The sequence below is a fragment of the Pseudonaja textilis genome, chromosome 2, assembly GCF_049901715.1.
Source record: "Pseudonaja textilis isolate UNSWEBS1 chromosome 2, rPseTex1.2, whole genome shotgun sequence".
Lineage (NCBI taxonomy): Eukaryota > Metazoa > Chordata > Lepidosauria > Squamata > Elapidae > Pseudonaja > Pseudonaja textilis.
In genome coordinates this window covers 106,478,912-106,504,676 of record NC_141991.1, presented here as the reverse complement: position 1 = coordinate 106,504,676, position 25,765 = coordinate 106,478,912, and the positions used below count along the sequence as shown (strand labels likewise).

At 38.5% G+C, this 25,765-nt stretch overlaps 1 protein-coding gene across 2 annotated transcripts in view; it reads right to left on the bottom strand.

Annotated features, from left to right (window-relative positions):
* ST6GALNAC2 (ST6 N-acetylgalactosaminide alpha-2,6-sialyltransferase 2) overlaps nucleotides 1-21,263 on the bottom strand; it is a 39,120-nt gene extending 17,857 nt beyond the window's left edge. Inside the window, exon 1 of one of the 2 annotated variants that reach the window (XM_026702054.2) lies at nucleotides 20,489-21,263. In XM_026702054.2, coding sequence (XP_026557839.2) covers nucleotides 20,489-20,610 — 122 coding nt within the window. In that variant the 5' untranslated portion in view covers nucleotides 20,611-21,263. The remainder of the gene's footprint in view (nucleotides 1-20,488) is intronic. The other variant, XM_087924794.1, reaches the window with a different exon arrangement.
* Nucleotides 21,264-25,765: the final 4,502 nt, after the last annotated feature.

Genomic DNA, 25,765 nt, shown 5'->3' with positions numbered 1-25,765 from the left:
TGCGCCCGTGGCCATATACGGCGCAGAGTGCTGGCCGACCACCAAAGAAGTCGAAAGCAGACTCCAGATAATGGAGATGCGAATGCTCCGATGGTCGGTAGGCCTCACCCTACTCGATCGCGTCAGGAACGAAGAAGTGCGAGACGGTTCAACGCCGTGCCCATCCCCACGGTCATGAGGCAGTCCCGGCTACGATGGTTCGCCACGTGAGCCGCGCCAAGGAAGAATCCATCATCAAATCTGTAATGAAGGTGACTGTCGGAGGAGCGAGACCGCGTGGTAGACCTAAACAACGCTGGATGGACACGATCAAGGCCGATCTAGAGATCGCGAAGGCAGACCCGACACACATGGCAGACAGAGAGGTGTGGAGCAGTACTCAAGGACATTAGCGGACCTCGCCCGAGCGCGAGACAAACGCTGAAGAAAAAGAAGAAGAAGAAGTCAACACATTAATCCATTAAACTCTGTATTTAAACTAATATTTTAAACATTCCCTTTAGTATTTTATTAAAACTTAATATCATTCATTATTAAACATTTTAAAGTTATACCTTAATATTTTAGTCTTTTATTAGATCTTAAAAAGTTCTGATTATCTACTTATAATACAAATACCACTATTACAATACTCATGTGTACTTTGCAGAATCCCCCTTTTTTTAAAAACAAACCCATACATTACCCATTATCCCTAAAAAAAATTTTCTTTTCTCCATTTTGTTTAATACCTTTGTAACTTTTTCCCCCTTTTCCCTTTCCTCCTTAGCCCGCCTAAACTTTTTACCCCCTCCTCTCCAAACCTCTGCCTTCTTGGTTTCCCCTTTCTGTTGCATTCCTCTTTCCTTTTGCTTTCTAGCATTCTGTTGTTTTTGCATCTTCTTTTTCTCTTTCATAAATATTTTTTTATTTCTTAAGTCCTTCCTTTTCGCTCCTCTCTTTCTCCTTTCTTTCTTAGTCACACCATTTAGTTCATTAAAAATGGCTTCTTCTTCCTCGGCTTCTTCCAGCTGTTGTTTAATTTGCTGACACATGACAAGCGCCATATCTAGGAAACAAAGGGCTTCTCCCATAACATCTTTGCCTTCTTTCCTTATTTTTAAATATTGTTTTTTTAGTTCATCAAGAGATAGAGCCATTTTAAACTGTTTCTTCTTCTTTTTCTGTATCCTCTTCTTATTATTAAGCCAATCAATTATTTCCAAACTTAAAACAGTTCCCAAAAGTCCCAAAATCCCGCAATCATCAAACAGTCCAGGCAGAGTACAAACTTCTTCTTTTTACAATTTCTCTTCTAGGGGTAAAGTCAAATTAGGGAAAATAAAAGCATCCAGTCTGTGCTTTAAATCTTTTTTAGAATTAATTTCTATTCTCTTTATCTTCAAGGCATCTCCTCCAGCAAAGTCTTAGAGTAAAAAAAATTTTTTTCCCAAGTCTCTCCCTTCTCGCTTATAACAAAGGAGTTTTACCTTCTGTTAAAAGGCAGGTTTCCCTTGTCCATTTGTTAATTCCATGAGGGAGGGAGAGTAACTTTCCCTTTTCATCACTTTTCTTCACCGCTGAAAACATCAATCGGGAACATTGTAACGTCCAGAAAAAAGCCAATACTTTCCCAGGTGTTGAATATGTCCTTAAGGTCCCAGTTCGACCAAGAAAAAACTTTCGTTTTAAAACTCCTTCTTCTTCCTCCTGCACATTCTTTATCCAGTTGCCAGCTTCTTTATGGCAGCCATTAAGACCGCCGCTCCACCGTCTTGAGAGAAGGGGGTTATTGCCGGCTGGGGAGGGGGTTTGCGATACCCCTCAACCCCTGTCCGGATCCCCCCTTTCTTCAGCTGCCCCAACAGGACAGCCTTAGCCTCCAAATCCGTCAGGATCGGAGGCACCAAGGAGGCTAGCACAGCAGGGATCGCGGAGAAAAGTGAATCCCTGCTGTCACCGAAGCCGACAAACTGGAAGAGGCTGGGTCTTCTTTTGTTGCTCTACACAGGAGAACTGAGCTGCAAAGCAGGTTAGTGGGGTGGGGAGGAAATGGGGATTTTATAGTATCCTTTCCCTGCCACACCCACCAAGCCACACCCACAGAACCGGTAGTAAAAAAATTTTGAATCCCATTACTGAACTGCCTCATGTGTGGGGTCCTTCTGTGTGGAGAGGATTTCAGTCTCTCCTAGGCAGTCTCTCCCGCTCCCTAGCAATATTTGGCGCCCTGCCTGTTGACATTATTTAGACCAAGCGCGTCCAACCTACGGCCCACCACATGTTGCCACTGACAGCCAGTAATGAGGCCCCACAAGAATGTAACCTTTAATATTAATATGTGATTTATATACATTAACTATTTTATATGTGGCCCAAGACAATTCCTCTTCATTGTGGCAAGCCGAAAGGCTGCTCATCCCTGATTTAGACTCTTATCTCCACTATAAAAAAAATGCAGCCCCTATTACAGTCACCGGGGAAAGCATTTCATTGTACAATTACCAGCATACTCTCTTTCATCATCACAACTTCCAGTAAGCTTTTAAGTGCAACGAAGGAATGGAAGCTTAACAGCCTCTCATTTATAGCAAGTGAACATAGGACATTTATAGACAAACCCCAAGTAGTACATTTTGGACATATAAGAGCAGCTAATTTATTTTCTTTCTAAATGAAGCAGGGAAAAAGGGATTGTGTTTTTGTAGCTCTGAGAACTGAACAGCTCGGGATGAGACATTCACTGAGTACCTTATTAGTGAGCTAGAAAGAGGCCACAGACAGGCTTGTGGCGTTGCTGGCCTACAGAGAGTCTTCAACTTGGAACAATTCAACAAGAAGGAACAAAGTGACAAGGTAATTGTCTTCACACTTACAACTGTAGCAGCATCTCCATGGGCACGTGATCAAAATATGGGTGCTTAGCAACCGGCATGCATTTATGACAGCTGCACTGTCCCGGGGTCATGTGATGACCATTTGCAACCTTCCCAGTTGGCTTCTGACGAAACCAATGGGGAAGCCAGATTTACGTAACAATTGCAGTGGTTTATTTAACAACCGTGGCAAAAAAAAGGTCATAAAGTCATTTAACAATTGTCTTACCTAAGAACAGAAATATGGGGCTCAATTATGGTCATAAGTCAAAGACTACCTGTAGTCCGTCTTTCTCTGTGTTAGACTAGACATACCCGGTTTCTACAACCATACTTCTTAACTTTTCCAGAAAAGGGGAGGACAGGAGATCGCCTACGAATACTCTGGTTGCTTCTTGCAAGCAGACTACAGGACAGCAGTTTTCTGTAGGTTTGAGTACTGGGAGATGAAGGGGTCAACCATCTTTCTTTATCTGTCTGTCTGTCTATCTATCTATCTATCATCTATCTATCCATCCATCCGTCCATCCATCCAATTTAATGGCTGCCCATCTTACCACAAGGGTAACTCTTTCTCAACATACCTTTCTTGCAAGCACAGCAATGCCCTTTAAAGAACATTAAGTTTACAAGTCTCCCTTTCTAATGTTGATTGGAACCTGCCAAGTACTCCGCAAGTTCACAAAAACTACATGCGCAACTGTTGAGAAACAATCTTAAACACATCCATTTTTTAATCATCTCAACAATTTACATTCAAATGTAAATCTCCCTGATGTTGCAGACATGACAGGAAAGAAGTACGTTACTGTTTTTTTTTTGACAAAAGTATTTATATGCTGCTTCTCATAGCACACATTCCTGAAGCAGTTTATAAAGCAGTATTGTGGAATAATTAAATCCATCTCTTAAAAGACAAGTCGTACAAAAATTAACATGGGAGGCTAACTTATAAGAGAGGTGTAGAATGTCAGTGATCCAGTCACCACAAAAAGACATTCTTTATGCCATCAGCCCTAAGTGAAATTTGCAAATCTATCAAACCATAGCTAACCAAGTTTTTTGTCCTGCACAATCACCTACTAATATGGGATAATACACATAAGTTGCAGAACTAAAAGCCTTGCACAACTTTTCACTCTTCGTCATGCTGAAAAAGGCTGGAAACAAAGGGGAGATGTCTATCCTGATTCAGGCCGTCTTGTACCCCACCACTGCTCTTCATCACCCAAATAATTAATATGCTCAGCTCAGGCATCATCACAGACCTTAGACACAGAACTGACAAAGCCGATAACTCTGTCTGACAGCACTATTGCGACACACAAACACAAAACACAATGAGAAGCAAGTCAGGTTCTCTGGATCTGAGATTTTGCATTCTCCAGAAACAATAAACCACAATGCATGTGAACAGAATTCTTATGTCCAGCTGCGCAACATTTCTAACTCTATAGTATTAGCCTGAAATAGTGTGTGTTAGCATTCAAGTCCTTTTCAGCTTTGGTGAGACCTGATTGCTAATAACAGTGTTAATTTATTATTCAATAGCCCATTCCCTGATTACAGACATCAGAGCCAGGGGCATCAGTAGAGAAAATTGACAGTGTCAAAGTGATTGGTAGAATCAAGAGATCAAAGCCTTTTTTAATGTGTGTTGCATGCATACCATCCAAAGAGGTGAGGCTTTGATAACCCTAGTTATGCCTACCAGTTTGTCATCACTGATTACCCCCTGCCCCCACTGATGACCCTGAACACAGCTGACCGGTCAGCAACAAAGACTACAATCCATATAGACATTCACATATTGCCACACGAAAGCTGTAAAATAATTCCGCTTGACAGATTTGATAAAAAATAAAGGGCATCTTAAAAATATTTTTCTCCACAAATATTTTACACTGTTACAGAATGATGAAATTACAGGTAGTCCTCGACTTACAACCACAATGCACCCAGAATTTATGTTGTTGAGAAATTTGTTAAGTGAGTTTTGCCCCATTTTGTCACTTTTCTTGCCACATTTGTTAAGTGAATCGGTGCAGTTGTTAAAATTAGGAACACAGTGGTTAATTGAATCTGGCTTCCCCACTGACTTTGCTTGTCAGAAAGTCACAAAAGGTGAGCACATGACCCCAGGACACTGCAACCGTCATAAATATAAGCCATTTGCTAAGCATCCGAATGTAAATCATGTGCCATGGGGAAGCTACAACATTCATAAGTATGAAAAATGGTTGTAAGTCACTTTTCTTCAGTGCCATTGTAACTTGGAACAGTCACTAAATGAACTATGTTGAGGACTACCTGTAATGAATAATGAAAATTGTATTTCATTTGATAAACACATAGAAGCTTCTGTCTTTCAAAACCCTGACCAGCGAGAGTTGGCTTCATCTATGATACTAATCCTGCAATTATACAGAGGTGTACTCAGATGTTAAGTCCAGTTATTTTTCAGTAGGGTTAACCCTCCAGAATCTGTAACAGATAACAGCACCTAACTAGTAAAATCTTATGAACATTTTGACTAATTTGCAGTCTTAAGTAGGAGCCAGCAGTAAATGGCTCTAAGAGAACAATTTCTACATCCTAACACAAACAACTGAGATAGTTTATAAACCTGTATGTGCTGGTTAACTGCTTTGGTGTTTTGACCCCAGTGATCTGGCAGCTGCCTTTCACACAAAAAACTTTCATCAATATGGTTCTTTTACAAGATAAGCCATGCCTAGCTGGATAACTGCACAGATTCTTCATATAAAGCTTCAAATATGATTAAGTTAGCATTTCAAGCTTTCAGTGCAGAAGCTAATGCAAATACATTTTTATATATTTGGTTTCTTAATGTACAATAATGTACAGATTTCCATCTGGGCATCAGAAAGGTTTTCTATGGTAGACAACTTGGTCTAGCTCTAGCCACAACATATTGGCATATGGTCAAGTCCTTAAGCTGTAATAGTTAGAATGGATTTCAAGAAACTCATCTCCACAGGTCTAGAGACCAGAAATATAGAAAAATTGAGAATTATTTCAAGTTAAGGATACATTAAAATTTGGTAGAGTCCCCTGGACCTAAGCAAGATAAAGCCAAGTGAATGAAAAATGAAGAATCAGGACTATAAACTAGGCTGCGAAGTTAAAAATATCCCACAGAAAGGCAGTGCCAAATCACATTCATGTGTAACCCACTTAGGCATTTATCTCAGCTAGAGGGAATATTTAAATGTTTTAGCTCTTGAATACAAATTCACTCTATTACCACTTAGATGGTATTTACAACCTCACTACAGCAGCAAAATTTATCCTGGAGATAAGACACAAGACAGACATGCAACCTATTAACAGATAATGGGTGAACCTGCAATAATTTTAGTTGGCTTTTTTACTAGTGAATCCAGCTACCTTGTATGTAACAACAGGCTGTTTATTTGAAAGACAATAAAGAATGCAAAAAACTCATTTTAATACCCAGAAAGAGACAATTAAAAAGGCAACAACAAGCCATTGTTTCTATCTGTATTTTTTTTTAAATCACAGCTTAAGACAATCCAATCAACCATTTCCAGGATTCAGGGGAGATGGGTTCATTAAAAACGGAATGATTAAATCTATTATTGAATCTAGTTGTTGAGTAATTGGCAATGAAATAGAGTAAATGGCAATATATTAAAACATGCTCCCTACAAAGGTTTTCTAATATCTCTGCTTCCAAGTCAGTGTTGTCTTCCCTGTAATTTTCTTGGCAAGGTTCAGGAAATGGTTTGCCCTTGCAAAAGTGACTGGCCCTGTTTCTAGTTTCATAACTTAACTTATTAGATTACACAGGGTCCCTTTTTAGTATCTAGGGCCAACCAAAACTGGCAAAAGGGTAGTTCTCAGCTGGGATTAAGCCTCCAAATTCTGGATTTGGATGAAGGGGGAGCTCTGCATAAATCACAGTGTTCTCAATCCAAAACCCAAGCATGTTTCCAGGCCAGTCATGACTCACAGGTAGTAGCAGCTCTGGAGAACAAGCATACATACACTTTCATTCAAGTTGACTATTACCAGTGTAAGCCACCTCGAGTCGTCATGGGTGAATAGGCGGCAATATTAATTAATTAAATAAATAAATGAATGAATGAATACTAAAAAAGACAGACCAGCTTAGATATCTGAACAGGCTAGAAGGATGGGGGAATTGGGAAGGAGGACAAATGTGAAGAAGGTGGACACACTGTTTAAAATTCTTAGCATCCACAAAATACCCTTTTTAAAACTGCAATATTTTCCCAGCAGGTCATAATTTGGAAGAACATAGGCTAGTGCTAATATAGTGTCAGCAATATAATTTTCAAATTTGTCCATATAAACATAGGATGAGTAATGTGGTATAAAAATTTACAGTAATCATAGATTTGAAGGGGGTGGATTGAAGTCGACTATTGCAGTCAGGAAATGAATAACATTAATCTAGGCTGTCAAATCTGTCAACAGATGAGGAAAAGGAGCAATTAGAAAGTCACACTACCCCAAAGTTTGAACTACTGGAATGAAGACAGTCCAATTATATATATTTTTTAAAAACCAAGATACTCAAAAGGCAGAGAGCAAATGATAAAATTTAACCAACCAGCTAAACTTGGACAGGCTTCCAAGCAAAGACTGTATCAGATACAAATCTGGTCCTTGAAGGAGAGCCCTAAGATTTAAAATGAACTCTCTTAAAGTTGGCAAAAGTGAAACATTGCTCTATCTGGACTCCCTAAAGAAACTGAGCTAGTGATTTAGTCACAAACAACTTTATAGCTGCTAGTAGAAAATCAACTCCTTTCAAGTGGAAAAAGTGCAGAACAGCTGCTGACTTCTCTTTGGCCAACAAGGTCACTTAATTGACTTGAGCTTTCTTGCTTCCTGCAGTATGAAATATTGCACCTGGGAGGTTTAAACATCTAACTAGATCAATAACCTTACCGTTGGTGCTGGGTTTACATATCCTTGGTCTTTTAGCAAAGACCATTATTTTTTACCTTTCGATAACTAATTCAAAGGTGGGTAGCGGCACAGTATTAAGAAACCTTAAGGTTTTCCTAAGGCCTGGAAGATACTGCGAGAGGTCATAACCTCAATAGCATACAATGGGTGGACAGGCATTTCCCAATTAATTGAGGGTTTGTAAAGTCCAAATCTTTAAGATGCTTAATAAATGAAGCACCTGAAAAAGTGTATTAATACACTAACCCGTTTAGCTTTCTTCTATGTGGAAAACTGATTATATAGCTTGTTTTGTGGGTCACATCAGAATTGTTGTATATTTCATATACAAAGTAATACATTTTTCTTCTCATAGGATTTTTCTTAAGATCAAAGCTAAAGTTGTCACTGAAATCAACAAAGTTCTGGGCTTTGTGGAATGTTTTTACCCAGATCCAGTTCCCCAGTCAATGGTGGTGGATTGATCAATTCTAAATCCAGCTTGCTTCTCTTCTATTTTCCTGATTCAATCCTGGAATTTCCAAGTTAATTGTCTAGCATAGAGCTAAATAATTATGTCGAAGAGATTAATGGGTCTATAGCTAGTGCTCAACACTGTCCCTTTTTAAAAAGGGGATAGCCATTTCCCTGAGAACTTGGCATTATTGTCAAAATATGCTAAAAGTAAAACAAGCACTCATCCCCACCAATATGCTTTAGTTTTCACTAATGGTTCTGGGGTATAATTATAACTTTGACATTTACCTCCTTTCAATGGTTCAGTTCTTTCTTTTTCAGAGACTGAAGCTGATAGCAAACAGATAATGAGCCAAAAGTTGTTTTTGTAAAAAAAATCACTATGCTTGTGTTGTGATGATAAATAGGCTTCAACAACTTTCACAGGGAATAAACAGACCACCAGAGGCATGTCTAGGCCAAGATGACCTGTAGTAATTTTCCAAAATTAGCTGTCTCCCTAAGTAGTAACAACCTGTTTTTGTCCTTCAAGAGAGTTTATTGTGTTATTTTAGATTCAGAAGCACCCGACTGGTACAGAGTACTTATAAAAATACATTGTTCTATACGCATGGTACAATAATTTTCCTCCTAGATGCTGGCACATTTTGTAACATTGGTATTCATTTAATTTTATATTTTTGTCAGAGTTGAAAATTCGGTTATTCACATCACGCTTCTCCTTATTATGGTACTTACCAAGTATATTGACCTACAGCTATGACTAACGGATGTGGGCTGCAAAAATCCTGATCATAATTAGAAGAACGTGAAGTAAAACAGGAAAGCCATCTCCCTCTTGCCGTTTAGCAGTCTTCTAGATTTCTGAAGAGCCTGGGGATTCAAAGATACGCTGGCCAATGCAGCTGAATGGCATCTGATTGCAGAAGGATAATATCCTTAATTAAGTTGTGGAATTCTTTAGTATGAGATACAGTGATGGTCACTAAAACTTGGGAGAACCATAAAGGGGACTGAATAAATTCACTGAGGATAAGTCCATCAACGGCAGTCAGTCTTAGAAACAATGGAATCTCCAAATTCCAGTTAAGGGGACATCTCCATCTCCATTGCCTGGAAAGCTCTCAAAAGACATACGATTGTCCCAGGGGAGAAATAAAATGCTACAATAATATAAGCCTTTACCTGATGCAGCAAAGCTATTCTTAATATAATTCATATAACCAATACAAGACTCTGGATAAATTGTTAGGAACAGAAGACTGATTGTTACATGTATCAGATAAATAATGAAATAGTCTGAATTTCCAAGAAACATACTTCTTTTCTAGCAGAGCCTCAATGACTGTGGTACATATTATATCTACAGCCAACTTCTCTGAAGCCTGACAGCCCTATTTCACTTAACTTCATTGTTGTAAATATGTACTTTGAATGTGTTAAAAATCAGTTGGGACCATAATACACCACATAGCAAAATACCAGCCTCTATGATAGCTTTAATTCCAAGAACATTTTTCAGTTCAACATAGGCCGTTAAACTTGATTATAAAATAATAATGGTGCTGGCTGCAGAAACAACTTTAGTTTCTTGTCTCTGAAATTGAGCACTTTTTTCAGATTAATTATACCCACTCTGGCAGCCATCTTCAGAGACTAGCTATAGTATACCGTCAAAACTCCAAATCTATGTTAGCACAAAAATATTCTCTTGATTTTAAGTAAGTAGCTTTCCAAATGGTATTGGCCAGTAATACATACCCATAAGGCTCAAGGTTGTTGGAAGTTTGGAATTCATCATCTGCGAAGTCAGACATTGCTTAGCCCTTCTCTTACGTATTTATATAGTTGCTATCTTATAATCAACTCTGGTTGGTTCCCAATCAATATTAAAGGAAATTATGGATTTTCTCTTATTTCCAAATGAGAACTACTACAAGCACATGTTTCATGCCGAGTTATTCAAAGGTGATGAATGATCCTCTGGCTTCTTGCATATGTGATATAGTTATTTCATGAATGGTACTGAGAGAAAGCCAGCCAAAATAAACAATGAAGTTGTTCCTTGATGTATATTTGCCTTGTTGCTGATTCTTATGAATGTAAGGAACCCTGCAGTATTCCCATTCATTGTCATGGAAAGATTAAAATAGTCTGCAGTAATTATTACAAGGTACACTGAAGTAGTTATTTTCCAATTAAGTATTTTCTAGTAGCTTTTGGTATGGCCAATAACAATGGTGGCTTGGAATCTGGAGAATTCCAGTCCCAAACACCGGACTGAATAAAAGCACCATGTGGCATTGTAGAAACAAATGTACTGTATATATAACCCTGATTTGTCACCAATAACATCCAAGAAAGATTTCATATTTGGAGTTAATAACTTAAATATTCTTGAAACACTGCAGTTATTTCCATCTGTTTCAATGGCATGCATCATTTTTATGCAAGTGTATAAAGAATGTTAATTACAATTAGTTGAAATATATAAATTGGAACACAGCCTCTGGATATTATGTGTTGCCAATGATTCTCAGAGTTGATCAAGTTTTTTCCTGGAAGAAAAAAAGTGAAGTAAATATTACTGCATAAGGGAATGTTTGAGAAATTTATTTAGGCTAGTAAACAGAGTTTAAAACAATTTGACTTGCTCAAGCATCTGCCGCATCATTTCCATGCTTTTAGAGGGAACTTAAAATTAACGAGAACTAAAATATAAGGTTTTAGCAGAATCTCCAGTAAGGAAAAATGTCCACCAATTTCTTATTCTGTTAAAACTTGACTTAGACATATTTCTTGACTGCATGTTGTTCTTAGCCTTCCCCAAAATATTTGCTTTGAATTAATCTTTAATGAGACACATATTCTACTTTAAGCTGCTGACTGATTTTAATGAGCACATTTGCAAAAATCATTCTGTGAATGAACTACTAAACTTTGATATAAATGCTTAGATCAACGTTTATTGTAAAATGAGATCAGAGTCTGGGGCAGATGGAAGGCTGGTATTCCTAATTAGGTTTGCTTAATCACAATCATTCTTAGAATTACACAGCAAATACAGACCAGGGATAAAATCATGGGTGATATACAGTATATCTGAAATCAACTTTTTCATATTTTTTGTAATCAGAAACAGGCTTAGTAGCTTCTAAAATGAGAATGGGGAAGAATGGTAATCTAATTACTTAATTATAGTAGGGCAGCATTTCACAACATGGTACTCTCCACATAATCAGCAACTTCAGCTAGTATATGGAAGCTTTTTCTCTTGCAGTATGGCATAAAAAGAGTCATTTGTGTTGTAAATCACATCCGTTTAATCAGCCAATAAAACCCAAGACATTCAGACAAGAATTACTGAGGAATAAATACAATTTCCAGCCCCTGAAGACAAAGAAAAGGGGGTCAACCTATTTTCCAAAGCACCTGAAGCCGGGACAAGAAGCAATGGATGGAAACTAATCAAGGAAAGAACCAACCTAGAACTATAGGCTAATATAGAGAATAATTAACCAGTGGAATGAAAAAAAAATGTCTGAAATGGTATGGGATTTCCTGCCTGGGCAGGGGTTCGGACTAGAAGACCTCCTAGGTCCCTTTCAATCTATTATTCTGTTACTTCGTCTGCTCCATTGAAGCCTTGGTAGAAATCTTAATCTTCTCCCAAAACATGAGAGTGGAATCTACGGAAATATTTGATTTTTCTCTCTCACTAAATTATTCGTATGCTCTGGGGAACATAGCTACTGTATTTCTCCCTGTAAGCCCAGAGAAAATATAAAACAGGTCTTATAACTATTTGTTTAGTGGCTAAGGATATAATAGCAGTGAAAAAAGTGACTTGGAAGTGAACCAGTCCTTGCATTTATGCCTGGTCTTTGCACTTACAACTGTCATAAGATCCCAGTCACCTGATCAAAATTCGGGCACTTGGCAACCAACATTACTTTACAATGGTTGCTATGTCACATGATCACCATTTGCAATCTTCTCATCCAGCTTCTGAAAAGCAAAATCAATGGGGAGGAAGTTGGGTTTGCTTAACAAATCTGTGATTCTCTTAACAGTGGGGAAAAAAAGTTGTAAAATTGGGTACGACTCATTTAACCACTGCCTTGCTTAGTAACAGATATTCTGGTGCCAACTGTGGTCATAAGTGAAGGACTATGTACAATGCAAGCAGGGGAGAAAGATATTGTATCTCTTCCTCCATGACTTCTTCCTAGATTTCTATGAATGATTTTCTATGAATGAAGGTGAATATGTGTATTCTAGGATAATGTTGCAGGATCCAATCTGGGTCAGTCCCCAGGACCACAGATTTTGTCTTCCAAGCTTTTGGACTCGTGCTGGAGCCCATCCTCTCTCTAGTTTCCAGTTTGGGCTCCAGCATGAGTCCAAACGCTTGGAAGAGAAAACCTCTGGTCCCGATAACTGATCCAGACTGGATTCTTTCTGTATTCTTCAAAGAAGAGTCCCACACCTGCATGTACTGCAAGGTAAACCTGAATGGTGTCTAAGTGAACGAAGGTGGTTGAGCCCTACCTACTAAGAGTTATGGACTTGGGCCACTAAATGATGCATTTCAGGGCACATTAAAACTCTTCATCTGTGCCATGCAGCATGCAATCAGATCTTCTGCAATGTGCTGAAGCGGTCCAACAGATAAGTATGATAGCCAACTAGAACCAATGTGCAAACTTCAGTAATTGCTGGTGAAATACTGTATATAAATAGAGCATCACAGAGACAGAAATTGATATTCACCAAAATGCGTAAAATCTGGTTTCTAGCTGACAGGAAGAAAGAGTGATTTGAAAACCAACAGTTTGGCTTGCAGTAATTGAATTAAGAAGTATAAACATGTGATTCCCAGATTAGGAGGTGTAGACAAAAGTTCCATTTCCAATTTAAATGGACCTCTTATATTGACAGAGTAAGATATCCATTGAAATTAGACTGTGGGAATTCTGTCTATATATTCTAATGGTTGGATGGATGAAAGACATTTTTGAAAATGGTCACTCTTCATGTTGCGTAATCTGGACTAGGGAAAAGACGTTGGAAGGTGAAGGAAAGTAGTAGTCCAAATTATCTGAGGATGTAAGGTTGAAGAATGCTGATATAAGTTACAGCACCAAGAAAAGTGACTTTTAACTCTCTTAAGTACTACAGGGCTTTTATTATTTTGCTGCAAGAGACTAAAGATATACCATGGCCAAAAGGGATTCTACAGTTCTTAACACTCTTCATTTTGGTTGTCAACATTTCAGAGACACATTTAAATGACTCACAAGAAGATAAGAAACACCACATCAAAGGCATTTACAACTTTTAAGAAACATTCTAGCCTCCCTTCTTACTCTCAAGACACTAGAAGCACATTTGTCGATGTTTTAATATTACCCTATTTTAGTTTGAATTCCCTCCAGGAACCTTATGTACCTCAGATCAAAAGATTGCCCTAAAACGTGCACTTCAATTATTACTTTAAAAATGGTTGGGGGGAGCTCTCTTCGTAAGAAGCCATGAGACCAAGAAACAAAAACTACCTCATTCATACACTTAGCATTTGTACAAACACATGCACACACACGCACAGCTTTGCATCCTTAAAAGTTCAGTCTAAACCCTTAACTGTCGTTTTTCTTGAGAACAGATTGTAACACTGCAAGCAGGTAGAAATTGTTAATTTTGGTGATGTCAGATGATAAAATGAAGTTCATGAAATAAATCTGTAAACAAGATGATATGCTAGAGATATTGCCTATTATTCTCTACAAAATATAGTAGCTGAGAAAAATTCCTGATTTCATATTAAAAGGGTCTGGAAGTGTCCATGAGAGCACATTTCCAAATGTGACTGAGTAAAGAGATGCAGGCAGATGTTGCTTTGTTACTTGAAGTACAACTCATTCCCAAATAGATGCAACATGGTGAGTTATTTCAGATAATAAGAATGTTACATGAGTCTGTAAGTTAGCTAGTTTCTGCCATATATCTTCAGCAAAATCAGAAAACCAGTATTTATTCATATTTCATCTAGGAGGGTCTGGATGTTTCATCTTGCAGTCTGCAGCCAATGAACTATGAACTCATCATCTTTCAATCCAAAACTTGAAATCCTTTCATCTCCTTCTCTTCAATGACCACCATTCACAGCCCTACATTTTCTCTGGAAAAAGAATTAAGTTTACTGTGTTCTTGCTGTCATAAAACAGAAATAATTTCTTTTTAAGTGTCTTGTCTTCTTCACTTCTCCAGCACTCTGCATCTTTATCAACAGTTGAGCCAAAGGAAGCAAAACTATACACCTCCTTCATTTCTTCCATTAACAATTAGTTGTGAATTCATTAAGCATCATACACACTTTCTTTTAAAGAATGGTGGCAGGGATGCTTCAAAGTGAAAGGTTGGCATCTAGCCACCTGCTATTTTACTCCCCAGATGAAACTAGGCCATTTTAGAAGCAAAGATGGTAGGTATCTGGAGGCGAGGCTTTGTTCTGAAGCATTTTCAACATGCAAAAAAGAAAGGGAAAGCTGGACAGGCAGATCTCATTACCACTACCTAATAAGGAAAGGTTCTGAGAATGGCAGTGAGGCAAGCAGGAGAGAGGTGGGGATGACTTGAGGCAACAAAAGCTGGGAGACCAAGATAGGGCTGTAATAGCTCAGGGAGTCTGCAAAAGCAATGGATAAGGAATGACATGCCTTGGCAAAGGGCCACGTGCTTGTTTCTGGGCACATGGAAGTTTTAGGAAATTTAAAAGTGGGAGAGAGGGCGGGGAAATCAATGATGGCTGGATCTAGTAAGCTGGGTGTAAGACAGACAAAGAGTGGGAGCCTAAGTAGACACACATAAGTGAGAGAAAGCACCATGTATTTAAAGCAATGAGATGTGTACTTAGCTAAGAGTTTGGGGAAATTGCTTATTAATTTCAGTCACTTATCTTTCTGTGAAAAAGACTTCCACAGGAGTATTTTTCTACTTCAAATCCGCTCTTCCTGTGGCTGCCTTTTGCTTTTGTAAGATTCTTTGTACTTTTATCTACAAAAATCCATGGGGAGGGGGGATGTTCAGAAAAAAATTGAAGTTGATCTTCCTCTCGGTAATTCCTCCAATAATTCAACTGCAGTACAGCAACCCATCTAATCTAGGATTCTGTAACATATAATTGCCAACCAGATGCTTTTAAGAAACTCACAAATAGGGACTGCTACTGAAGACCATTCTTCCTTGATTTGCCCTGCTACTTTTAAAACTATCTTGTCATCTGATAGCAGTGATTTCTATTTTAAGTATGCATTGTACAATGAAAAACACTTCTTTTTAGAACTAAGATGAAAAGCAGACCTTTTGTCAGCAAAGTGAAGAATTACTAATAAATCACTTCTTAGCAGACCTCAGGCAATTCTGAATTTCTGAGCCAAATTTATTTCATCCATCATGAATAGTTATGGTAAAAAAAAGTCATAAGACTTGAATAGGAAAGACCTGAAAGCCCTAGCGAAATCTGTATGGATTCTTCAGTTTAAAAGTTCAGACTAAAAAAAAAAAAGCAAAAAACAATTGACTTTCTTTGTTTTTCTCCCAATTCTTAACTTCACTATAAACTCTTAAACTTCAGTATAACATGTCAAATATATTATTTTACTGTGATCTTTTCAGCAATTGACTTTTTTAATATTACACTGAAAGGTAGAGAGGTGATAAGAGTAATTTATGTTTATATATTCTAATTATTAATTGAAATGACATGGTTGCCACTCACCAAATAACTCAAGGAAATTACAAGAAAGGCTTTAAAAAGGTGGGGTCCTTGGTCTCTCTAAACTCGATTGTTTCCTTGAAGACATTTGAACACCCAACTAAGCAATATCATCAGTACTAATAAGTATGGGATTTTCTCCATTTATATACAGTGGCTTGCCTTGCCACTCACTATTAGTAGGGCTATAGTCTTCTCCTTGGCAGTTCCTTGATTAGGGTATTGTTTTCTGCTTGATTGTCTGTCTGGTGTTAATCCCTGCTTATTTGTCTGCTTATCTATTAACCTGCTTTTTAATATAAGTCCCTTTAGATCAGTGTTTGCCAACTGGTGGGCTACGGCCCACTGGTGGACCATGATAAAATTTTGGTGGGCTGCAGAGAAATGTCACACCCAAAGCATTCCCCCCCAAAGCAATTAATCCAGGCTGCGCAGAAACACAAGGCTGTGCCGCCCACGTGGCCCGTGGGAACCCTCCTCGCCCACTTACTCCTTACCCGGCAAACTTGCTTGCTAAATTGCTATTTTTCTTTTTCCGACCATCATCTGTTCTGCTGTGCCTGGAGATTTAGATTAGCTAGGAAGCGGGAAATGGTTGAATTTCTTGCTTTCTAGCTAGTCTTTAGATCTTCGGCTCTGCTTTTAAGCACAGCTGAACCTCCCTTAGGACTGAAGGTTCTATTATTCAGTGCAGTCTCATGGCAAGCAAATTTTATGTGACAGACTGAGCTAGCCGATGGCAGATAGATCACTGAATGATTCTGTGAGCAACTCAATCTGCCTGCCTGTTTTGCCTGATTTGGGGTAACAGTTGCTCTCTTTTTTTATAAAAAATTCAATGTTTACATACATGATGTGTTGTGAGTTAATTTTGTGAGTTTGCTTGCAAGCAAATTTTATGTGACAGACTGAGCTAGCCAATGACAGATAGACAGATCTCTGAATGAACCTGTGATTCTGTGAGCAACTCAATCTGCCTGCCTGGCCTGATTTTGGGCAAAAGTTGTTCTTTTTTATTAAAAAAATTCAATATTTATATAAATATTTATATTTACACACAAGCCATGCCCAGCCAGTCACATGACCACCAACCCACACCCATAAATTAGGCCACACCCACAGAACCAGTTAGTGGTCCCTGGGATTTAAAATTATGAGTTTGGTGGTCCCTGAGGTCCTGCTTTAGATGAGACTGTTAAATTGATAGACCTGGAACACTCCAACCCTGCCAGATCTTGTAGGATGGGCAGAGATAATTGGAGACAAATGGTCCTGTAAATACATCCAAGTCCTCTGCCATGTAGGATTGGGAATAAGGTGAAGCAGATCCAAGTCCATACTTAACTAGGGAAAGTCAGTGATGAGTTTGAGCCATTCAGCCTGATTTATTTTGCAAGCTGTTTTAGTGGAATTAAGATTGTAATCTAAAAATGACAATTACTATGACCACTAACAAAATGAGAAGACTGTTAAATTAAGAAGGGTTTGAACATGGAATATTTAGCAGGATTTCCACCTATAAAACAACCTGCCTGTGCAACTTGCATTTTACATGACATGTTCCCACTTTAGATCTTGGATTAAGTTGTCCAACCTTGCTCTTAGCTTCAAGTCTTTCATTTTCCTGGAGAAAATAAACAAGCATTAGTCTCGCAGTAGTTCCTAAAAGATCTGCAAACTATCGTTTTCTCTCATTTTCCCATATTTAAAGAAGCATACCTCAAAGCTTAATAAAAGCAGAGTTGCTCACAAATACTGTGTCTGACTTTGCCACACTTCTGAGACATGTAATAAGGCTTCTCTGTAACTTTTTGATAAAGAGATAATGCAATACAGCCTTGAAATCCCATATCTCCTCAATAGTTTGTTTACTACTAAGACTTAAGAATAGTTTTTTAAAATGGAATGGTAGAAGAGTGAACCAAAGGTTCCAATATATTATGAGCTTAAATGACCTTTTAAAATATAAAATTCACTTTACATTGAAAAAAGAATCATGAATTCCTTTTAGTTCTACCAAACTATGATGATCTAGATAAATAATTTAATTATTCCCTTTAGTTTCACAGAGAGTTTATAGTATAGTCAAAAGTACTGATCCACTCAGACAAGATTATAAAGTATTTTTTTCTGATACTATAGCTTCTATATGCAAACATTATCAAAATATTAAGTTTCCCAATATGACTTTGAGTTTTTAAAGAATACACACATCTTTCCTAGATGTAATTGAACAACCAGTAAATCTCCAAAATTCTTCTGGAGTCCTGTAACAGTGCACTTTGTTTTACATTATTAGAATCAGTAATCCATACCCATTAGCATATACAAGAATATAAAAAGTTACATTTATCATAACCAGGGTCACATTATTTGATGACTTCTTGATTGCTGCCACAGAAAATTTGACCACAATTACAGATGCTATCATTAGAATCAGAACATAGAAATTGTGTGTGCCAAAGATCTCGCTGGGATCTGGGATGCTGTTGCAAGAAAGATAAGCATGATAAAGTTTTAAAGTTCAACTGCTCTCAAAGGTAGGTGCTTCCCAGCCTATCTTTAGGCCTACATAAAACTACACTAACTGTTTTTTTCCCATACAGCTCATGCATTTTTCATTCAGAATCCAGTCAGATATACTGTTTTGCAAGTTTATCTAGGATCAGACTGTTTTGTGCTGTTGTGGTTTTTGTAGTTATTCCCCTCCATTAGACAGGTTGAAACCACGTTTATAAGCGATTGGCACAACTGGAGTATAGCCAGGATGGATCTGACATAGGTTATGCTATAAGCATATTTTGTAAGAATGGGAACATTCTTCCCTTTCTGAATGTATTTTCAGGAGCCAGCAAACAGGTGCAGAAAGATTTTCTGAGATCTAGGAAATGAAAGGCTCAATTAAGGTTTACTTGTGGTTTTATTCATTTATGTATATAGTGTGTATCACAGCAAGCAAGAACTTTTCATTCTTAAAAATAACACTGTTCAGAATTATATCCTGCTTTGAAATGTGGTAAGAATCAGAGTGGACACTGCTCCCATACACTATCTTGGCAGGAAAGATTAGTTCATACATCTTTATGTGGATATGATAACATTTTAATCATTTCTTAATTTTACAAAAAATATTTTGAGCATGTGCGATATGGAGAATAGGTAAAGAAATGGCCACTGTCATTTACAAAGTTAAAAAAAAAACAATTGACATGACTTGTCCACAAGGAACCTCCATTCACGCCTCCCCACCCCTTAGTTATCTCTAAATATATTTCATTCATTTTAAAACTCTAAAAGTTCAAAATCTAGGAAGGCATGTATAAGAAGATACACAATGCAAGAATCTTAGAAGAAAGGGGACCTTCCCATATATTTTTTCATTAGCGGAAACTGCTTATCAGAAAATGCTTTTTACCCAATGTAGGCAAAACACTTTAAGGCCATTTAAACATTCATCCCTGTTGTGATTGGTTAATGGGTTTTGTGTGTTATTATCCAAAAGAACATACCTATTTTTACCCAATTTGGGGTAAGGTTTGGGAAGCATTGAACTGAATGTTTAAACTCTCCCTGGTTTATAAAATAGGTACCCTCCCCCCAAAAGTACATGTCTTAAGTAATCAATAATACACTGTGTGATTTCTCCTTTAAAACATAAGTCACATCCTATTAAATTTCTGCATCTTTTTTCCAATACCCAGGTAAAGATTTTTTAGCATTAAGTCTATTTGCAACTTCTCTACCTCCTACATGGATTCTTGATCACAAGCAAAGAAACCATGGAATGTACTACTCGCTCAGAGCTAGACCACAAATATGAAGTAACACAATTCTAACCCTTACAACAGCTTTCTTTTACCTGCTGCTCCTAGATAAGTTGTGATTACAATTGCTAGCGACCATGGGCTATTAGCCATGGTGGATGGGCATTCTGGGAGCTGTGTAGTCCACACAAGTGTGCAGGAGGCAGAGTTAGGGGAAAGCCGATTAGCAACTTACAATGTACTCAAACCCTTCAACTTAAAAGAAAAACACGAAAGAGGTCCTCTGAATTATGGCTCTGACTACTTTGAAACTTTTAACATCTTCCTTGGGAGGCTGGTGAAGAACACTAAGTAGTAGCTCCACCACCTTCCTGGCTGCTTTGAGCACTTTGTTCTTCCACAGGGTTGCAAAGTGCTACTTCAATGGCAAGCTTGTGCATTTGTTGGTTTTCACAAAAGAAAAAGGAAAAAAAGAATTACCACCTTGTTTTCCCACCGTCACTCCTCTTATCCAGCACAAGGGTGGCTGCCCTTGGCTTCCGAGCAAATCCCTATTCCCAACCACCAACAGTATTAAGAGGTTTTGGGTTCCCCCCCCCACTAGCCTTTGATTTTGAAAGATTCCCTTTTGAGCCTCTCCCAAGTCGTCTTACCTGGCTGCAGTCCCGGCGCAGAGGGGAGAATCCGCGGTGTAGTAATGTCCGAGGAAAATGACAGAGAGTCCTAATCCTATCAGGAACAAAAGGCAGAGCCTTTTCCTCCGGGGAGACCCCATTCAGGAAAAGGAGGACGCGCTGAGGGGAAACGCGCCGCCTGCGCCGCGGGGACTCGTCTAACTAGCTAGGCTGGAGCACCCTAACTCTGAGTAGGGAAGAAATCAAGTCACCTCCACCGTCCAGCGACGCCCCCCCCAAGCTTTAAACAGCGGAGGCTTTATCTCCTCCTCCCTCCTTCTCCTTCTCCTCCTCCTCTTCGCTCTTTGGAAAAGTTACGGAGCTCAGCCGAGAAAGCTCTTCCTCCGGAGCCCGGGTGTTGTGCCTTGTCGCCCCGCAATAAAGACTTTGGATTCGCCTAGCCTTTCCATCTGTTGCTCACTGCTTGATGTACCTTCATCCGGTTAGCTAAGAGAGCGAGAAAATGGGGGGCGGAGGTGGGAGAAACGCCGCGCCTGAGTAACTGGTTCGGACTCGCTTGCAATGGTGGAGAGGGGGTGACGCTCCTGTGAGCTGGCTTAAAACGTTCCCTTCGAAGCCCCTTCTCTTCTTTCATGTCGACCTTGAAAAGAAGTATCACACAATAAACCATCTCACGGAGATATACCGGGCGGTTTTTTCTAGAGTCACCTATTTACCCACACTTTGCACGGATCGGTGCAAAATGCAAGACTAGGGTACATCCGGAAAGGAAAAGCTGCGGCGTGAATTCTGCCAACTCCTACGGTGCATAAAAGTGAGATGGGGGGGGGGGGGGAGACAGTGGAGAAACTTCTTTGACAGCGTGCTTCGTGGCAGTCATTTAATAAATGATCCGATACTTCAATGCCGACTTGGCCAAACGAGCAGTCATTAGAAACCGACAAGCGAACGGTGGTCGCATAGGGAAGGCCTAAGGTCGAACGAGCAAATTGAGAGATTTTCTGCCAACTTCAACATGCTTAAAACACCCTATGAACCAATAAGTACCATATGCAGTTGACCAATAAGAGTGCAAAGAACATCATTCAATTTGCGCCAGTTGGGGTTATCACCTGTTTTGGAGAAAGAAAGAAAAGGAAAAAAAAAAAAACCACCCTTGCTCATGTCCTTTTTTTCCAACCCCGGTTTTTATTTCATGGGTGTATTTGGTAGGTTGCAAAAACCAAATTGCTGTCTCAAGTTGGTTTGAGTGGAAACTGGGTTCACAACTTTTATTTCCTTCTGCATTTATAAACGGTTTACAGTCTGCAAGGAAATGAAGGCATGGTAACCATTTTGCGAATGGGTGCATCCTCTACTGCTACAGCTATTGTCCTCATTTCTGAGTTTGGAGAAAGGAAGAATATCTTAGGCCAGGGAGGTGAATCTCAGTAGAAGGAGGTGTTGTCAGATCCAAAAGCAAGAATGAAATGTGGCAATTCTTCCAAGCTGAGTGCTTTATTGTTGACACCTATAGACAAAATTGTCTCAGATTAAAGACTGAATCTACAATATTAAATGAACTATTAAAAGTGGGGCTGCTGTTATCTTCTTAACTCTTATACATAATATATGGACTGGGTTACAGTATTTATTACTTCTCTGGAATGCACCTCTTCTCTCCTGGGGATCCAAATCTTCACTACCTTCTATCACAGGTGTAAATATAATCAATAAATGATTAAAATCCAAGGCTCAAGAGGCAGCATGAAGCCAACAGTTCCCACCAATTAGGAAAATGAGAGATGTGCAAAACACATTTCTGGAGACCTGAGATTCTGCATGTGTTTGGCAGATCATTAGGTGATAATACTATAAATTACAGAAAATCAGCAGAGCCAGCACATTAACAAAGAAAACACCAAATGAACTGTTTCAAATAAACTTCAGTAGATTCCCCACCTTTTAAAAATTGCTGTGTAATTGCACAGGGATAGAGTTGATTCCGAACCTGTGCCAAGGATGTAGTATGGAGGTGTTCTTAATATTGTCTGAGGGGTAGAATCAAACTGGAGCTGAACGCCTGTGTTCTATCCTCAATCAGAAATCAGATTGCTGATGGCATAGCACTCCAGATGATCATTCTTATTTTAGTTCTATCAGTCTTGCATTTAGAACTATTCCAGTAGTATAATAATCATAATTTATTAAACTTTTATGCCGCTTGACTCCCACTCTCTGGGTGGTTCTAATAATAGAACTGATATCATTATAGAGTTGTTTTGTTTCCTTGCTTCTAAATACATTTGCACTTTCCAAAAATTAGGGGAAGATAAAGTGTGTGTGTGTGTACCTATTATACAGGTAAGGTATTTCCTATATATTATGGCAGGGATATCAAACTCACATCACGGCAGCATGTGACATATCCAGACCTCTTTCCCCTTTGCTAAATTGGGCAGTGCTTGAGGCATCCAGCCTGTGGGCAAGGAGTTTGACAGCTCTGTATTATGGGGAGGGAAGCTACCAGTGCTCTAAAGATCAAATCCACCCTTCAATTCATCCTGAGGAAAGACTGAGTGCTTTGCCTTCTATTTGATGGTAAGAATTGCTGATGTTCTCAACTACAGTAAAGCATGGAGTCAGAATATAAAAAGCAGTCTCAGTACATTTGTCAAAAAGTTAATGGCAAAATAGTGTTCTGCAATTTGAAGGAAATAAGCAACTCTAGAGCTAGCTATATCTAGAACATACAAAATTAAGGAAAATACTGATTAAAAGGACTATGAGAGAGTAGAATGAGGGGTATTTTCATATGGGGCAGGCTGCAGGCACCATAGGTCTGAAAATAGGGTGCTCCCATATTTAGCGTTGATATTTTCTGGAATATCCTATACTTTCTAGAGCTGGGTATAAATATAGCAAATAAAGCTGCTATATTTAACATTTAGGTTTTTTTTAAATTTATGATTTTACTGGGCATATTATAGTCTGCTCTTTTTCATGAACTTCAAGGTAGTTTTGATGGAACCATGAAGGAGAGGAAGCCCCAATGTTAAAAGATATTAAAAGATATCTAGGGTTAAAAGGTATTCCAGCTTAAAGGCCATGCAGGGGAGGAAACTTATATCAGGCTTCCCCTAAGGAAGACGGACAATCTGGCCAGATTTTTATAAACTGGCAATCAACAATAAAGAAACCTACCTGATCCATTACGGAAACTGCTCTGGTTGCTTACACCTCTGACAGTAGTTCTGACGTGGCTCTCCCTTAATGTTATCTTTTTAAGATTCTGAGCCCAGCTAAACCTTCATATCTTTATAAGCCTATTAGATCTCCTTGCAAAGTTTATACAGCCTAATTCATGAAAATGTCAACATTAGCAAGAAGTCTGCTACCTGGCTGGATTTAGCTCCATTTGATTTGAGTTCTGCTCCATTCCTGATTCTTTCTCAGTTCATATATTGTTGAGTTACATTTATTGAATAAGCCATGGTTGGTCTTGCATAATGTTGAAATGAGAAAAGAATTTGTCACATTTATTTGGTTGCAGTGGCTCAGGCCTAGACTAGAAACCAGTGAGTTCAAGTCTTCCCTTGGGCATAAAAGTCAGCTGGAAGACTGGACCACTCACTCTGCCCAACCCACCTCACAGGATTGTTGCTATGGGCAAAATAGAAGATGGGCTTTCAGCCTTCAGTTACATAAAACAAAAGTAGGATATAAATCTAATATTAAATAATAGCTGAGTTTACACAATACAAGAAAACCAAACTTTATAAACAGTGTAACTGCTTACCACAGTAAGAGAATCCAGTTTAAGGTCCAGATAGTGAAACATTTTCTGCAGAGCGACAATTAAAATTGAATAATTTCTTTGTGTCTCAAGAGATAATTCTATAAATCTCTAGCGAAGTTAATATTTTGTTCTAGGGCTACTTATTTTAGTAGCTAATATAGAAAGAGGGGAAAACATTTAAGTGGGCAATTCAAATAACAATCTGCTGTATTTTTTACGCATTATGGTGGTTTTTAATTGTATTTTTATAGAATAGAATAGAATAGAATAGAATAGAATAGAATAGAATAGAATAGAATACTTTATTGGCCAAGTGTGATTGGACACACAAGGAATTTGTCTTGGTGCATATGCTCTCAGTGTACATAAAAGATACATTCGTCAAGAGTCAAGAATCATATGATTCTTTATTGTACCATACTTTATTGCTTTGTATTAACTTATATTGTTAGCCATCCAGAATTATTTGCTTAAGATAAGTGGCTTTATTCATTCCCAAATAAATAAAAAACTTTTCTTCATTCCTATCATCAGTTTGTTAGGTAAAAATCTTCATTCCAGGGAAACTTAACTGACCTAAAGTTTCTAGTTCAGAAGCTATCCAATAATTTAGCTTAAACCTCTCATCTGATTTTTATTTTTTATTTTTATGTTTTGCAAAACTGTCCCTCATTTGATTGGTTACAGCAGAATTTTTAGAAAGGTTTTAAAGGCTAATTAGCTCATAAATTAATAGATAGTATAGAAATTACTACCCTGTTTCTCCAACAATACGGCCTCCCCCAATTGGAAGTCCCAGCATGTTTTATAGGCATGAAATGAAATTAAGCCCCTCCCCCAAATTAAGGCCTATATTAAAACATGTGAAATGGGGGGAATGGTGTGGGGGGCTTGCCGTTAGGAAGTACTTTTGTTGCACACCTGGATATGGTGCTGCATGCGTTGACCCCGATACAAAGTGCCCCACCAACGTCGAGGTCAACATCCAAGTTGTCGCCGCCAGCCCGCCCTCCCAAAGATGCAAGGGAGGGGAATTAAGTCACCCCTGAAAAGACGGCCTAGCCATTTTTCTGGGGCTCAAAAAAAAATAAGACCCAGCCTTATTATATGAGAAACACAGTATAAATTGGTCAAAATGTTATTAAAGAGAAAATAACTCCTCAGAGAGATGAGCAATCTTACCAAAATAAAATCCATACTTTTACTATAAAGGAAACCTCTGCCTCAGTCACCATTTAAAGTTCTTGAGAGAGAATGAACCAACATGTGTGCACAACTGTACTTGCAGATGACTACTTCTATTTTCAATAGCCTTTTGGTGAAATTCTACACTAAAGTCACCCTGAAAAAGCCTTGGGAAGAATGAAGAAGCCCTCATATGGACTAGTGACTTTTTCATGAACTGGAAAGAGAAAATGGGCCCTCACAAAGAAATGCAAACAGTGGCATGAAATTAGCACTGAAACCAATTTTGTTAGGGATGACAGATATTCAGGAATACCGACAACACCAAATTA